This window comes from Dermacentor silvarum, chromosome 11 (genome assembly GCF_013339745.2).
Source record: "Dermacentor silvarum isolate Dsil-2018 chromosome 11, BIME_Dsil_1.4, whole genome shotgun sequence".
Taxonomy (NCBI): Eukaryota; Metazoa; Arthropoda; class Arachnida; order Ixodida; family Ixodidae; genus Dermacentor; species Dermacentor silvarum.
In genome coordinates this window covers 95,397,784-95,414,845 of record NC_051164.1, presented here as the reverse complement: position 1 = coordinate 95,414,845, position 17,062 = coordinate 95,397,784, and the positions used below count along the sequence as shown (strand labels likewise).

Below are 17,062 nucleotides of genomic sequence, written 5' to 3'. Positions count from 1 at the left end.
AATGGTCACAGTGATAGCTGGGGCAACGCGGGAACCTTGTATATTACAAGACTTACGAAAGTAAACCTGCGTTGGCCTAATGGTGGCCTCACAACGACCGACTTACTCAGATCAGTGCATCTGCGAACCAATTAGCATGAATTTCCAGGCTTCTTTTACAATTGCATTCAATGGTGTCGATGACTATCACTAAAAGCATAATCGTGTTGAGCAAAAAAGGAAGGATAAAAAGAGTATATGTTCCTTTCACCTTCATCTTTAGCACGATTTTATGAAAACTGTCAAGAAAAAGAGAGAGCGACATTATTTACAAATCACACTCTGCTTGACACAACAACTTTGCTCGAAAGAAAATTTTTAATGAAGTTTTGGGATTTGAAGTACTAGAACCATGATCTGATTATGAGTGGAGGACTCTGGATAACTTTTCACCACCTAGGATTCTTGCACTTAAATCCAGGTACACAAGCGTTTTTGCATTTCGCCCCCAATGAAATGCGGCCACTGCAGCCAGCATCGATCCTGCAACCTCAAGTGCTCTGCTTAAAAGAGAGACCATTATAGCTACTGCTTGACCTGTGTTAAACACACTGTTGTGATGATCAACAAGCAGGGCTAGACAATTTTTTTGTTGATCCAAATAATTTTTCTAGTGGAAAACGTCAGGCAAGAATGTGCTCTCCTTGTTTACGTGTTCTTGTGCAACTATACTGTTGGATCGGTTGTAACTGCAAAGAAAGATGCTTTGAAGGGCACAGGTGATGATAATCCAGTGAAAAAATAACATACATTTCATAAACCTCACAATAATAAAAATATTTCTATGGGACATGGCTACAATCATATGACAAGACAGTAAAAGAATACTTGCCTGAATACTTGCACAATGCAAGTAAACAGAAAGAAACTCATTCATGTCAATACTGCAAAACATAAAAGTTAACAACCACTGAGTGTTAGCAATGCTTTGGTCATGACAAGCTCAGGGTATTGGCTCCCGTAGTTAGAGTAGTGACACAAAATTTTTGACTTCCCATTTTGTTTATTTGTAATCAGTTGAAAGTCCAAACTTTCTAAACCCGAGACAAAATTCTGCAAAGCGTCAGAATGCCCTAATTAATTTATGGTATTATTTGCTTCTACGAACCAGTTTCAGTTTCGATGATAATCAGGCAATGATATGCGGAGGTTTTAATGCGTGTCACGGCAGGTGGGGCGATAAAAACAAGGAATACACCATCACATCATGATGCACTGGCTCACTTTGGTTGGTCCTGCAATTGCTGCAGCTGCCAAGCGCAAGCACAGTCAAAACGGTTGCAATTCTCTTGTTTGCTTTTTCTAACACTATAATTATTGCTGCACAACATCCTGAAATTCAGGTATGTTATAACATCATTAGTAATGATGATGTCAGGTCTGGGACATCTGCCCATCGTGTCACTATCACGGAACCAGTTTCTGTCCGGAGGGAGCGTCTCTTCCCCACCTTCTTTTCACTAACAGGATGCCAGCAATGTTGGGAGCATTGGCTAACGTCACCGCCATCGCATTCCCAAGAAAAAACAGGCAAGGAAACGCTCTCCATCCGACAGAAACCGGTGCCATGAGGGGGAGGAAGACAGCTGTCCAAATTAGGCCTAACCCAACCTGCATGCTTGACAAGTGTCATCCCTTTACAAGTGAGAAGTGTGTGGTAGAGCTACTACAACTTTGAAATTGAGTGTCAGCGCTCCTTTAAAAGGGCGACAGAATACTGACACACGCACCTTCTTCATACTTTTTCCAGTGACAGTTTTTCAACTGCTGACAACTGTTAAAAGTTATCGCCCAGTGCAACACATGCCTGAATGTATCGAAACTTTGTTGAATGTTGTTGGTGACCAATTCTATTGTGAGAGAATCTTGTCTAATCAGATTACGTGTGACGCAAGTAGTGGTACGCGAGCACCAGCAATTATGCAGGTACGTATGATTAGTAATGTAAAAATAGCCGAAGAGTGGGGTTGAAGACAATGTTCAATAGCCTGGCAAGGGAACAAGAATTCAGCATCGCTAGTCAGCCTCTAGAGTCTGTAGCGGAGTATGTTTATCTAGGATCAATTACTCACAGGGGACCCTGATCATCAGAAGGAAATTTACAGAAGAATAAAATTGGGTTGGAGTGCATACGGCAGGCACGACCAAATCCTGACTGGGAGCTTACCACTGTCGTTGAAAAGAAAAGTGTACAATCATTGGATTCTACCGGTGCTAACGTATGGGGCAGAAACTTGGAGGTTGACAAAGAATCTTGAGAACAAGTTAAGGACCACACAAAGAGCAATGAAACGAAAAATGTTAGGCCTAACGTTAAGAGACAAGAAGAGCGCAGCTTGGATCAGAGAGCAAACGGGGATAGCGAGTATTCCAGTTGGCATGAAGAGAAAAAAATGGAGCTGGGCAGGCCATGCAATGCGTAGGATGGATAACCGGTGGACCATTAGAGTTACAGAATGGATACCAAGAGAAGGGAAGTGCAGTCGAGGACGGCAGAAAACTAGGTGGGGTGATGAAGTTATTAAATTTGCAGGCGCAAATTGGAATCAGCTAGCGCAAGACAGGAGTAATTGGAGATTAGATGCCTTCGTCCTGCAGTGGACATACAAATATAGGCTGATGATGAAATAGCCGACACACTCGACCCAAAAATTAATAATTTAAATCTCGGGTTTTATGTGCCAAAACCAGAATATGATTATGAGGCATGCTATAGTGGGGGACTCTGGATTAATTTTGACCACGTGGGGTTCTTTAACGTGCACCCAAAGGACGGTACACGGCCGTTATTGCATTTCGCCCCATCTAAGAGCGGCTGCCGTGACTGGGATTTGATCCCATGTCCTCGGGCTTAGCAGCACAACATGCTTGACCTATCGATTAGATTCTCTACAACTGTGCTCATCGCTATCATTGGGCTTCGAGTGTTGTTTGTTTGGCTGGGCACAAGTATGCCCAATAAAGAGTTAAATTTTTAATTGAGGCTTTAGCAGTTCTATTCTGTATCGTCATGGCAACGTGACAACACAGTTTGGTATAAGGATAAAGGTATTGTTATATAATAAAACAGGAAGCTCAACCAATGTCAAAACAAAGTGTCATTTTCACGATTTCTACAAATCCCTCGTGCTGATAAGTGAAATGGGGTAGCTGGAAGCATGCTGCCTCGAACATGTTTACCTACATGCTGGTTAACCCTATACCTGCCTATCTACCTACTTTGTAGGCAATCTAACAGTTCAGGGCCCATATTGATCCATTGCTCACAATATGAAATAAAGTGATGTTTCGGGATCCGCACTGCACAGACTGTGAAACATCATTTTGCTTTGTTGGAGGTAAGTGACCTATGTTATTAACTGTAATGACTTATTCAAATTTTGTATACTTAAAGCACTAAAGCAGTTTAGACTGATATTACAATTGTTCAAAACTTAATTCTCGTTACTGTTGCAGTAAAAATTGGTTATCTGAAGAGAAAATGAAAGCCAAAATTTCATCTTTAGATTCCATGTTGAAACCGTGGCACCGTGGCACCGGTGTATCCGTGTGATGTCCCAGATTTCAAACTATATTTCACATTTGGGCAGTTGCGGCACAATGAACGATCTCAGAACTTGCTAGTAAATCTTTAGCGATGAAAGATTAGGTAGGCATGAGCAGACGGCATCAAAATCCGTGACACGACGGCGAGCTAATGTAGGAACTTCAAAGCAATGTCGCCACCGATCTTTCATTTCAGTGTGTTTACTGGCTTATCAAGCCTTCTCCCATGTAAGAGTGCCTTTTCTGGCATTGTAGAAGAGTAAATTACTAATACAGAGCTCAACAGGTCTGTGGTGCCCATTCGACTGATTAGTTATTGCACTAATGAACCAGTCCGAGTAACTCAAGACAACAACGAACAATGTGCCCAGGTGAAAATTTCCAACTGGTATCCAACTGGGATCAGCTGGGATGAACTGGTTCCAGCTGGAAACCAACTGCTCCCAGTTGCACACCAATTGGTCCCAGTTGGAAAGCAACTGGGTAGCAACTGGTTCCAGTTGGGATCCAACTGGAACAATTTCCAGTTATACTGGGAGTGACTGGACCCAGTTGGGATCCAACTGGAACTTTGACCAGTTGTACTGGAATCAACTGGTTCCAGTTGGATTCCAACTGGAGCATTGACCAGTTGTACTGGTAGCAACTGGTTCCAGTTTGGATCCTAATGAAATGGTGACAGAAGTTTAACTGAAAGCAAGTAACATGCAGTGCTTGCTAAGACAGCAGCAGCTAGTCTATATACTTATACTGAGTAATTATGTTTGGCAGTTTGAGCAACCCTAGCGAAAATTCTAATAGAAGTTTGTAATAATTAGTCTAATACAGTTTTGTATTAAACCAATTGACAGAAATTTCTATTAGTCGTACTGATTTACCTGTAAGACCAATGGCCCTGTGTATTGTACTTATTAGTCTTACACAATCAGTGTTGCATGTCTACTAGTTTCTCCGTTAGACTAATTGGTTCTATTGGCCTTATGCTGATTGTTGCTGGTCTGATACAACATGTATTGCTTGATTCCGCAGCTCTTGTTTGCTGGTGAAAGTTAATTGATAAAAAATTAGACTAGCGGACCGCTTGCTTGCATGGAGAGGCACGTGTTTCTAATTAATCACTGAATAATTAAAAATTCTGCTGTACAATTGTGCAGCAGATTGCGTTCGTACGTTTGCATTAGTTTCAGCGCACTAAGCTAGAAATGGCCATCTCAGCGACATACACAAAAGTGACGTGCGCCTACATGGTCTTGCCAATTTTGCTTCACTGAACCTCGTCGCGATGAGTCGTTGAGTTGGGTTGCTAATGTTTACAGTACAGCGAATACTTCGCCACAAAAAAAAAGGAAAAACCGAACAACTAGTCGTAATCTGCAAGGCAGATCGCGGTGCCCGGTCAGCTTACGAACGACGGTGCAATAGCAGCAACCATATTTGTTTGCGGCTGAAGTTTCAGCAGTGTCGTATTTTCTGTTGAAGTGTGCATAAAGTAAATGTTAAACGTTTAATCTAAATTGCTAACTTGATACCGCATATAAAAGGCCGTAATATTTATTAACATCAAAGAGCAGTAGCGCAGAGAAGGGAACACGGCGGGCAGGGAAGACATAAAACTGCGACCGTAGTCAGCCGTAGTTGCGCACAGCACGTGTGCAATGGCGGCTGCCATGTCAAGGCGAGGCTAGCCACCGTAGCGAGGCGTCACGCGAGGCGTGCGTGCATGTTTGTGACTGAACGATGTGTTTTTAAGGAACCCGTGGTGTTAGCGCCTGCGCTATCTCATTCGTGCGGTAGTACATTTGGATAGTTTTTATCTGTGGCTGCTGTTGTAACTTCAAAACAACGCAAGGCAACTCTTTTACCCCTGTCCTTCGCGGCTTTGTGGATCTATCAGCATGCATCGATGTGCAGCGTTTTCCCAGGTGCCGATTTACCATTTCGAGGTAATTATACTTCTTATTTATGATTCTATAGTACAGTATGAAGTGTTTTCTTCTTTTTTTTTTTATCCTGATGGTGGACGTAAGTAGTTCTGTACAGTGGCGTCGGGCCGATTGCTGTGTGCGTCGCAGCAATGACATGCCTGTTTCCGACAACGCTGTGCAAGATTTCTGTCTAGAGTTCCTTATATCTGCCTACTGTTACGATGGAACACACATATCATGTTGATTTTGTGTGCTTTATAATTGTCCTGTCGTGTCATGTGGCGTAATTTTTTATTATGATAGACATTTTGAGCTAGCATATATCACACTGTCCTAAACTTAGTTTGGTAATTGCGGAGCCACATTATTCTAATGTGGAAGCAAATATTGCCAGGTTAATTACGTTTAGTGGTAACTAGCACCCCTGTTTTTAACTGCTTCTATGTGTATTTTTCTGCCCAGGTTTTTTTAACCACTTCCTCAAAAGGACGTCCTTTGGTTGAAGTCAACGAAAAGCTCTCAATCAAGATTGCAGGTGGCTACATCGAATGACACTTTGTAGACTGCATCAAATAAACATTTGATGATGATCCAAGCTTGTCTTTCTTGCACTGGAGCCAAAAAAATGGCCCCATCGGGTCACATTTTTACTGAACCCAGCTGCAGACCACTAGCAGACCGACCAGTCCCTACTGGGGCCAACAGGCAACTGGTCCCAACTGGGACCCACTAGCAACTGGTTCCAACTGGGACCCACTGGCAACTGGTCCCAACTGGGACCAACTGGCAACTGGTCCCCACTGGGAATTCTGCCATAAGCCACTTTAACTGGTCCCAGTTGTCACCAGTTGCAATATTTTCACCTGGGTGTCGTTGATCCTAGTCGCCTAATGTAGGACTTCCTTTTTCTTTTAAAAAAGTGAAGGTTTTCTTTGCAAACCTCGCCTAATTTTGTGACCGTGGCCTGGCTGTTCCCTTGCTGAATGACTCGGTATGATTCGTGAGCGCCTGCGCGTTTGTGTGTGCATGCGTGTAATTGTGTTTTGACTGTTTATGCACTCATACAGAGCTTCGCGGTAGATAGATTCTAACTCGTTGGACCTGCTGCATTTTTTTTTAGGTTTGTTTCAAGCTAAGCAAGACAGCCGGTGAAACTCTGTTCATATTAGTTCCTTTTCACACATTTCTTTGGGATAATGCTCCTTGAAAGGCATCACACTAATTTCAGCGCGTTGGTCAGGTTTCAATAAAAGATGTTTTGAAACCTCTTTCACAGAGAGCTTTGAGCAGAGGCGCATTTGCGAATGCGATGATTCCTGTAAAGCGGCTCTGCTCGACTTGGTGAGCAGTGCGACTAAGAGGAGGCTGCTTTCAGCTTTGCCGCTTGAGGTAGACCAGCCGGGTCAAAGTGGAGGTGATGAAAGGAACTTGCTTCTTGCGGTGCATGTGGGGGTCATTTGGAGTGTACGACTCGCAGTGGAATGCCACCTGGCGGCACACCACCGTCAGCATAGAGAGCAGGTCTGCAGATTGCGCCCGTTCTCGAAGCACTGAGCAGAGGGCCTGGATGAACCAGGAGCCTCGCATTGTGTTACGCCACGAGTAGAAACCTGCAACACCAGCATAGGCACAAGTCAGTCAGTCAGTCAGTCAAGGTTTACTTGTCTTCTGTTAAGGAGGGGGTGGGCGTTGTGGTTTTCGGAAACAATTTTCTTTTTTGTTAACCCTTTCGTTACCCTGCCTGCTCAAATTGAACACCGGTGATCGACAATTTTGATCGCAGATTTCAGCACATTGAAATCGTTTATGGGTGTGCGAATATTTATATCTTTCGAATGATGAATCAAATACTGTTGTATTTGATTTGGTTTTCGAATCGAACAGTCACCATTCGTAAGGATGAATATTTTTCGAATAGCCTTAGAATATTTCAAATCGCCAACTATGCGCAATCGAATTGGAGCAATGGTCCCTGCAGCCATAGCAGATATGAAATACGAGAAGCTAGGCAGTGGAGTTAGGGTACCGTACCTCACTCAGGTAGCCAAACTTTACTGGCCAAACCGTGATAATTCGCACTCTTCGAAGAGCCTTGTGTATGCAAATAAGCTGCTTATTTGTTCCTAATGCTCCGTTTGTGGAGCATTAGTACAGTCAAGTGTAAATTACTTTTATCATAATATAATATGGTACATTTTATTTTCATATTTATAACAGCTTTTCTTTGACCCTGTAGTGGCGCTGCAAGTGTAAGACACTATCCACAGAGGCAAAGCCCTATTCTAAAACTCTTCACTCCTGCATGCCACAATGCAAACACCTGCAAGGCTCTTTGGCGCCCCAAACTTTAGGGGCCCCTATTTTAAAACTCTCTAGTATTTCCTTTTAAAATGGGCACAAAAATGTTGGGTTTGCAAATTCTTGCGATTTCTTAAATTTTCGTTTGTCTTGCAACCTATGTGCAGTCAAACCTCATTAATACGTAGTCTGCCGGGAACGACGTTTAGGTACACACAAAACGATGTACGAATTAACCGCCAATGTCAGTTTAGCGGCTACTTACCGGCCGGAAAAGAACTATGTCACGATGCTCTCAAACACACGCACTCAGAGAGGCTTTATTTGCAGGTATATAGGCAGCAAAAAATCGGTTACCTTCACTTGCCGCCGTGGTGACCTTGCCGTGACGACGGCATCTTCGAACTCGGCAGGCCGCGAGCCAATTTGTCCACGAGGCCCCACTTACTAACTGAATTAACAAGCACGGTGTAATGCGTGCACAGGTAAACATGAACACATCTCGCTCGATGAGCGCAGAAACTTGCTGTTAGAACGCTTAGTGCGGAGGCGCAGCAGCAGCAGCAAGCGTGTCGTCTCTTGCTTCAACGCGAACTAGACGTTGAAAGCACACCGGTGTTAGTTGCACTTTGTCTGCAGATCGCTTTGAAGATGAGGCCCACGCGGGCGCGCACTTTTCCACGTCGCTTTCAAGATACGGCGACCGTCGCCAAAGTAAAACCTCCCCTTTCTCGCCTCCCCCGCCGTGCCTCGCGCGCGACAGAAGCAGCGCGCTTTCGCTCCGCCTTTCTCCCTCGCACGCGCGAGATTGAGTTGGCTGACCCTTGCAAGCTTTCGCTCGCACATACAGCTTATGGCACGCGGCAATGATGTTGCCGTGTTTGGACTTAATACGAAACCTCAAAGCGACGTCCATGGTGATGGCAGAAATGCGCTTCGCAATAAAATGTGCTTCAGCGCGGTTACTACTTGAACTGGATTCGACGGCGACAGCGAATTCGCCCCCCCCTATCAGCGGCTTCTTCGCATTACCGGGAACTAATCTCGAAGGCCATGCTTTTGAGCGTGGCAATCAGCAACAGCTGCATGAGCAGGAAATATGTCATGGTGACCACGTCTTAAGTTCACTATCGCTGGCGGCTGTCGTCCGGGCATTGGAACTCAAGAATCGAATGTCTGTGCACATGAGATTTTGCCGATTTTGTGCCCGTGCGTGAAGAACAAAAAAGAAAATAGTACACACTAACCGTTCGGTGGGCAATGAGCGACTATGGCTTAAGCAGTCAGCCAATACATGGGGTTTAATGGGGGCTGGGAGGGGGAATATTCGCGACTACGTTAAAACTGTAATTACACATTAAACAGGTACGTATTAACGAGCTTTGACTGTATAACAATAATTAGTTTTCTACAAATTAAAATGTTGCACTGCATGCTAAAGTGTATTCATGGTTCCAAAATGTTAATTCTTAGATGCCTGAAAAATGGTCATTTTCCCACAGTTACGAAAAAGCCAAGGCTCATGACACCAAGGAATTGATACAAATAAGAATGCTTTTTTATGCTTCCATAAAAGCTCCAAAGTGACATCTTGAGAACATATCATTCTAGAGACTTTTTCTGTATGCAACCTCGTGGAGGGTTTCGAGGACTTGCGAAGTGCAGTCGAAGGTTCACTGAGTATTGTATGTGTAGCCAAATGTATGCTAAAGGCAGTGACGTTCTTAAATCTTTTTTTTTTTTTTTTAACACAACATCTCCTTGAAAGAGCATTAACTGGGGCATGTTGCTATACCATAATATCTTATTTAGCGCACAAAAAAAGGACAAGGGACTGACGCTGTGTCCGTGTCGTTCCTGTCAGTCCCATGTTTTCTTTTTTTGTGCGCTAATTAAGTTATTACAAAATTTTCTCTTTTGATGTTTCGCATCACCTTCGCAAAACACACTTTGGGGGGAATGAACAGCCATATCATAAATTTAGAAATAGTCAAACTTGGAAAGTGAGAATGTCACGTCCTGCACTGCAACTCAAAGAACATGACAAAAAAGCACAGTTAAAATAGACCAAACGGTAACGGAGAAAGCAGCTCTGCACGCTGAACAGAAAGGCAAGAACCAGTTTCCAGAATGTGACTTTCAAAGTTTCACATAACCTTCACTTCACTAAAGGGCATCAGGATAGTAGTCTGTGGTGTTTTCGTGATGCAGGGAACCTTGGACAAGTGGCCTGGTTTGCCTTCGTTCCTTCTTCCTCCCCCTAACCCCCTTTTTTTTTTCAATACCATTCTTCACTACTGCTCTACAAAGAGCATGTTGTCTGCGTTGCAAACCCCATGAGGCATAGAATTCCATGTACTCATGAAGAGCTCCAGTGTCGTACCTGCAGGCTAACTCCTTGACCACAGTCTCCGTTGCAATCAATGAAACCTTTTCGTCTTTTGATATCACCATAACAAATCGACCATATCACTGAATTACATTACCAGGTACAAGATGCAATCAATTGATGCAAGACCGAGGTAACTGGAGATAGCTGCGAGAGCCTTCATCCTGCAGCAGACATTACATTGGCTGATGATAATCTCACTGATCTGAATTGGTCCAGTTATTCCTCACTGATCTTCACTATCGCCTAATGCTAACGAGGAGATCGGGGACATGCATTTGACGATCAAAACGCGGCCCTCACTCGTTTCACTCTTTCCTTCACTAAGCTACATTTGTCGGCTGGTCTGTCCTCCTTGCTGAGTGCTCCTCCAAATGTCACGTGACATGAGTCATCACCAACGTGCCTTTCAAAACACTGTCAACTTCTGGTTACTCCGACTCCGTGCTTCTTGGCTGCCCGCTGTTGCTGCCGTGCTCCTGCCAAGCGTGCCGCTATGGATCGTGTGTTGCGCGCACGTCTAGAAAGGCTCACCAATACAGTGTAGACCACTTATAACGTAAGTCGCCGAAGTCGTGAATATCTGCACTATAAGTGGTACCGCACTATAACCAAAGCAACAATTTTCCAGGCCCGCACATATGCAAAACATGTGCACCGAGCCGAGTATGCGACAGTCGAGGAATGTGGCTAGAACGTTTGCATTCAATTTACTGTCGAATCTCGTTAATTTGAAATAATTCACGCAGCGGCGCCTCCGACCGGCATTGCTCCAGCACCGCCATAGAGTAAAAGCTTAGGAGAATGTCGCGCGCGAACAAAAAAAAAAAAGAAAGAAAGAAAGAAAAAACGCGGTGGAAATTTTACCCTCTCTCAAATGGCAAGGTTGCCAATGCTGCGTTGCGCCGGAACATGCGTGTACGTGTCGACGTCTCAGCCACGCTACCGTAGCCACGCGTAGAAAATGGCAGTGAACCCTTCTTTCTCCTTTATGCTTCCTCTACTTTCTAGTCATGTGTTGACCTTGCACGCTGCGGCTATGGCGCAGAGGGAAGCAGCGGCGCTGTCCCAGGCCGGCCAACGAAACTGCCCACGCCTGCAAACGCCCGCTTCCCGATAACGGCAGAAAACGAACCTTCGGGGAGCTGGCGCCGGGCTGGCTGGAGCGGAGGCGCCTGCACGGCGGCGGGCGCGCACGGTGACAGTCGAAAGTGAGGGAGCTACGAGGGAGGGCGAGGGGAGCCACCGAAGCAGCGGAGCTGCCAAGGCGAAATCCGCTTGCCTGCCGCCCTCCTCCCTTACATTCCACGGTCTCCGCGTGCGCCCTTCTCCGTGCCGTGCCGGCGCCGCCCGCTCCCTGAAGTTTCGTTTACTGCCGTTATTGTGAAGCGAGCGTTGGCCGGCGTTGGCAGTTTCATGGCCCTCACTCGCTTTGCGCACCGTCACATTTCACGACTCGCACTCAAGATTCTGGTTTGAGCCTTACTGGCTGTTCGTTTGCTACGTGCCCTTCTCCCTTTCGTCTCTCTTTCTTCCTCGAGCACTCCTTGGGGCGCCCATTTGAGGGGAACGTTCGCCACCTCCGCTGACTTCCGTACTCCCAGGCAGCCGCACTGTAACCGGTATTTCGTTTCCCGCAACTGCACTATAAGTGATACGTGTATACACGAGTGCTATGGAAAAATTAACGGGAGTCTGAAAAGACCGCACTATATCCGGTCCTGCACTATAAGCGGTTACGTTATAAGTGGTCTATACTGTATAATGAATCGTACAGTGACACGCTGTGTCGAAGCACCTCCGCCGACGAGGAAGAGCAGGGAGCGCGCTTACCTCCTAGCAGACTAACCGGAAGTCGTAGGTTCTTGTACGACCAATTCACAGCGTCTGCTTATGGTGACATCACCAGATGCAACTCGGTGACGTCACGACGAGCGCTGGGGATACCGGAAAGGCCCGAAGGGGAGCACAGGATTGTTTTTTGATTTTGTGGCGCGCCCTCAATGCGTAGCGTAGCGCTGCTGCGTTTGGCATCGTTGATCATCATGGCATTCTGAATTCGATGCGAGTGTTTACTTGAAATCTTTAAAAAATATTGGAGGTGGTTTAGGGGCCCTTTAAAATATTCAAAAAAACATTTTGCATTCACTGTTGAACTGTGCTACCTAAAATCTTGCAGAAAGATAGCATTTTGGAGTCTACGTCATTGGGTGCTTCATGTCCACGTGTACATGCAAAGATGTACCGAGCATGCTAGCGTTCCCAATTTATCAGCTGTTCACCACTTTTTATATTACCCCTGAGTGAAAGTGCCACCGAACGTTGCGTAATTCTTCACTCTCGCCCACCTGGCACTGTGGAGTAGGCGGCCAAGATGTCAGCATGTGTGGGAATGCGGTATATCCGGGTAGGCGAGTCTGAGGTGTCCAGAACTGCTTGGGCCCCTGCATCAAGCCGATCTCCCCGACAGGCCTGAAATATGAACGGAGATAAAGAAATGTCGCAGTTTCACCCAAAAGGCAAAGCATCAATTGCGATAGCAAATTAGTAGAGAGCAATACGGAGTAAGGATAGTAGTTTTATCAGCTGTATAAACTTGGACATGTAGCAGCCCCAGCAACGTGCAGAACTGTTGTCGATGCCGTCGGCGTTTTGCTCGCGGGCGTTGGTGACTGTTGCCGGTGCCTCTGGCGGCGGCTCGGAGGTTTTTGACGAGATCAGAAAAGGACACTCGTCGAGCAACGTCGGAAGTCTTTACCACCTTCTCACCTCGCAACGTTTTTATATAAATACGCATTTGGTGCCGCAGCTAAACGTCGCCTCCCCTCCCTTCCTCCCGTCCCCCCACGGCCTTTCGTGCGACGCAAAATGTCGCGTTTGCTCTCCGCCGCGCGTTCACTCCCCGTGAAAGCACGCGTCCCTCGTGCGCTTTCACTCGCACATACAGCATACGGCGCGTGGCGACGATTTCATCGCTGTTGTACTTCATACGGAACTTCACGGTGACGGCGACGCCGATGGCAGATATCCGCTTGGAGTGTCCATATAATTGCTATCGCAATAAAATGAGTGCAAAGTTTACTTTGCCCCGCAGACTCTCCTACAAAAATTACTAGAGAGAAAGCTAAACAAGACCGAAGTTCACAGCAAGATGGAGGCTTTATGTGATGTAGGGCGGTCGAACAAGGAATGTAGCTGGAGCGAACATTTTGACAAGGTTCTCTTGTCGCCTTGTCACCCTGTCGAAGCATTGGCTCCAGCCATAACCTCCTATATGCCAGCGCAGTGATGCACAAACCAGGGGTCACAGAAAGGGTGCCACTTTCCCAGAAGTTGGTCACGTGTGGTTAGGGTCATGTCAACTATCCTTCATTGTACATCATGTGGAAGCCTCATGTGGAGCAGCAATAGGTATAGAATTACAGGGAATGTGGCATTGCCGTAGTGGACCACGGTTCCCATGCATTGCGAAGTGACCGGGCAGGAATTTAAAAAATACAGGAGGCTATGCTCCAACAACAGCTCCAGCTAATGCGCCCTAAGACACTTTGAAACCAGCCACAAAAAAGAGCAGGCGCAATAAACAAGGCTATACGGCAAAAATTGCATACAATATGTGCACAATCTTTTCATGAAACGTGATAATTGGGAAGCATGTGTGCCCTGTTAACTGCGCAAAACTGACACAAGAGGCATAAAAAATCGCCAGCCCTTTCCCCTGTCGAGAAAATGGGGGTAAGCGAAGCTTCTGGCAAGACAACACTGTCGCAGGCTTTCCGCTTCGTTTGCCCTAAACTCAGGGTCGGCAGCTCTTCGCTGACGTTTCACCTGGGCTTCGGAAGCCCTCACCCTAAAATTGGAAGACAAGCTTTACTCAGTGATGCTACTGTGGACTTATGATTTGGAGCAATTTTTGGAGCATCAAAAATTTCATTTTGGAGCACTTTGGAGCAGGCAATTTGGCATTTTGGAGCAGCTGATTTTTCACATCCTGAAGTATTTCGAAAAAGCGAGTTGCAATTTACCTGAATAATTCTTATGTTCTCACGAGAAGCTTCGTAAACATTTCCATCTATTGCAGATCTCGTGGAGAAAAAAGATCACTTGTGCGCATGCAACACACACAGACACAAATTGATATTATTTCGTATATTGCTAGTTTTCCCAGATGTCATCGGTAATATCCAGAAACAGAAATGATGAACACATTGGCGGCACGCAGTTATTATAACCACGTCATGCTGCGCTTCAAACAAGCTACTAGCTGCGTTTCCGGAGTAGATAACGTCCGCCGATGAATCGCCAATTAACCTTAAAGCCGCGAGCCTCGGCAGAAACCGCACTTTGCCGTCGAGCCGCCTTGCAAGGCAGACGCCGCGTCGGCGCCGTGCGTGGCACTGCTTAAGTCACTGGAACCTGGAACTTTGAAAGTACCGCAACCGCCGGAGCGAGCGCAGACAACATTGCGCGGAAAAGACGAGCAGCTCTTCCTCGGGTTTTCTAGGCTTGCTACATGTGAAACCCACAAACAAAACCGCATTTCGTTTAGCTAGATACGATGTAAATTACAAGTACAGTAGCCGACGGATTTTTCGGACTCCAAAAATTCGGACTTGTTGGATATTCCGGACTTCATAGATGTACCGGCAGGATTCATATAGAGCTAATGCATTTTCGCGAGCGATTTTTCGGACGAATCTAGGAGCCAATGTTGGATTTTCCGGACTAAATCGCTCGCTCCGAGCCACGCTACCCGATATTGGAGGCCACCATGTTGGATTTTCCGCTGGCTTGGCTTCCAGTGCCCCCCTGTATAGCCTTCAAGATTAGTAAACGCACGCTATCCCCTCGTCTCCGAGGCCATGCCCGCTCTTCCTTGGCCGACAAAACGGTCTAAAAAGCTGCACTTGCTTTTCTTTCTTCTTTTTTTTTTTTTGTTTTGTTCGGTCCGTACGTTGTGTGCGGGTGAAAGCTTGCGAGATGTGTTCATGTAACCTGTGCGCGCGTGACACCGTGCTTATTTAGTTAGTAAGCGCATATTTACAACTTTATACGGCCGATACAACTAACATCGTGACTTCGTATCGCTGTCTATTAATTGGCTATCGCAATGATGCTCCGCCTTTTGGGCGAAAGTGCGACATTTTTCTTAAGCCGCTCTAAGCCTCATAATTTTTTTCTCTATGGGGGGGGGGGGGGGGGGGGGGCGAGTTTTTCGGACTGCTCGGTTTTTCAGTCCACGCGAAGTCCGGAAAATCGGCCGGCTACTGCAGTCGGAAAGTGAAGCATTCAACTGTGCGCCACCCGTTCTAAATGCAAAGCGATCCCGATGCTCGTGTGGCACACAACATTTTTTTTTTTCGGATGACTAGGTATCAAGCGCTGCCACAAAATCGTTTATACGCGTGGATATTATCGCTTTGTAACGTGGCTACTGATTTAACCGCGCACGAAATGTTTCATACAGATCTATTTCTACGAAAATAAACGGTCCCTGACTGCACTACATGAAAAGGGATGCTAAAACAGAATTAACCAGGTCATGTTCGTGTGTTTAAACAACACACGAGAAAATCTATATTTTAATTTTCAACATTGACAGGTCGATCAATCTTTATTGCAGTGGTTTTCTCACTACACTTTGTTATTTTTGACACAGCCGCCCGTATTCCGTCGCTCTTCAAGCCACATTTTGCTCGGTTCTGCATATTTCTGAGCATCTCCTCGCTTTGTTTACTCAAGGCAAACCGCAGTCTTCAAAGCAAATGCGCGAAGAAGCTTTTCCATCACATTATGGCATTTAGGGAGTTCGATGAAATACCGCAAGGAGCTTCTCAGCTTTGCGATATCAACAAGTTCACCAAGTGGGAGTGAACTTGTCGCTCTTTATCCGGTGCAGCCAGAGATAGCACGGCGCTTGCTGTCGCTCTTTCCGCTTAACTGGTATCGCGAAAAGCGCTTTCCCGGACTGCCGGCGGTTGCTGCACCCGAACGTGCAGCACCCGGGCATTTCCTTTCATTTTGTTTTAAGTCTATGAAAGTTAAATATACATTAAATTATACAAAATGCAAAATCTGACCTCGTTGATGACTCGTACGCGCGGCGTGTGCGAGCGATGTCTGTCTGCTTATCTGCTCCGGCGCGGCTTAGATCCGCCATCTATAGTGGAAAGTGATCACCTGACGGCAACTGACCAATCGGCGGCGCGGCGGCTAAGAGAAAAGGGCTGCGGTACTTTCCAGGTTCCAGTGACCTTAATTGGGACGTACGCGCTAGAGCTTTCTCGTCTCCTGTTTGCAGCTACGGTTGCAACTAAGGCTCGCCCTATCGTCACGATGAACGTTTAATTCCCCGGTGGTGCAATTGGCGATAGACGCCGTCAAATCCGAGACTGTTTGGCGCAGTTAGGCGCAATTTTCGTCGATTGTATCAGGATGGCGCAGTAAATCCTAATTGGCGCACTTTGGCGCAGTTGGCGCAGGAGTGGAATCACTGTTTACTTACCCCCATTGTCTCGACAGGGGAAAGACGGGTGATTTTGTCTCTTTGGGTCCCACGTGTGACAAGGGTAGCTCAAAGGCGCATTACAGGTTCCCAAGCCATCAGGGGTATGTGCTATTGAGCTTGAACCCTTTCTGCGCTGTCACCAGGATTTGCCCACTTTTCAGCGTGACACCACCACCAACGCTGACAGTTGTGAGCCTATAAAGCTTCATTTAAAAACAAAACAGAACTGAATGAACCAGCCTAGCTGTGGCTGCCCATGAATCACACTTCTTTGTTTAAAGGTGCCACCACAGTCATGCTAAGGCACATATCAGATCCAGAATTATATATTAACACTGCTTCCAAAAGCTCACGTCC

General features: G+C 46.0%; 1 protein-coding gene across 1 annotated transcript in view; it reads right to left on the bottom strand.

Moving 5' to 3' along the window:
• Positions 1-1,356: 1,356 nt before the first annotated feature.
• LOC119433223 (caspase-7) overlaps positions 1,357-17,062 on the bottom strand; it is a 34,358-nt gene continuing 18,652 nt past the window's right edge. The window contains exons 6-7 of the mRNA XM_037700376.2: positions 12,546-12,669; positions 1,357-7,120 (exon numbers count right to left, since the gene is read on the bottom strand). Of these exons, the coding sequence (XP_037556304.1) occupies positions 6,882-7,120; positions 12,546-12,669 (363 nt within the window). The 3' untranslated portion in view covers positions 1,357-6,881. The remainder of the gene's footprint in view (positions 7,121-12,545; positions 12,670-17,062) is intronic.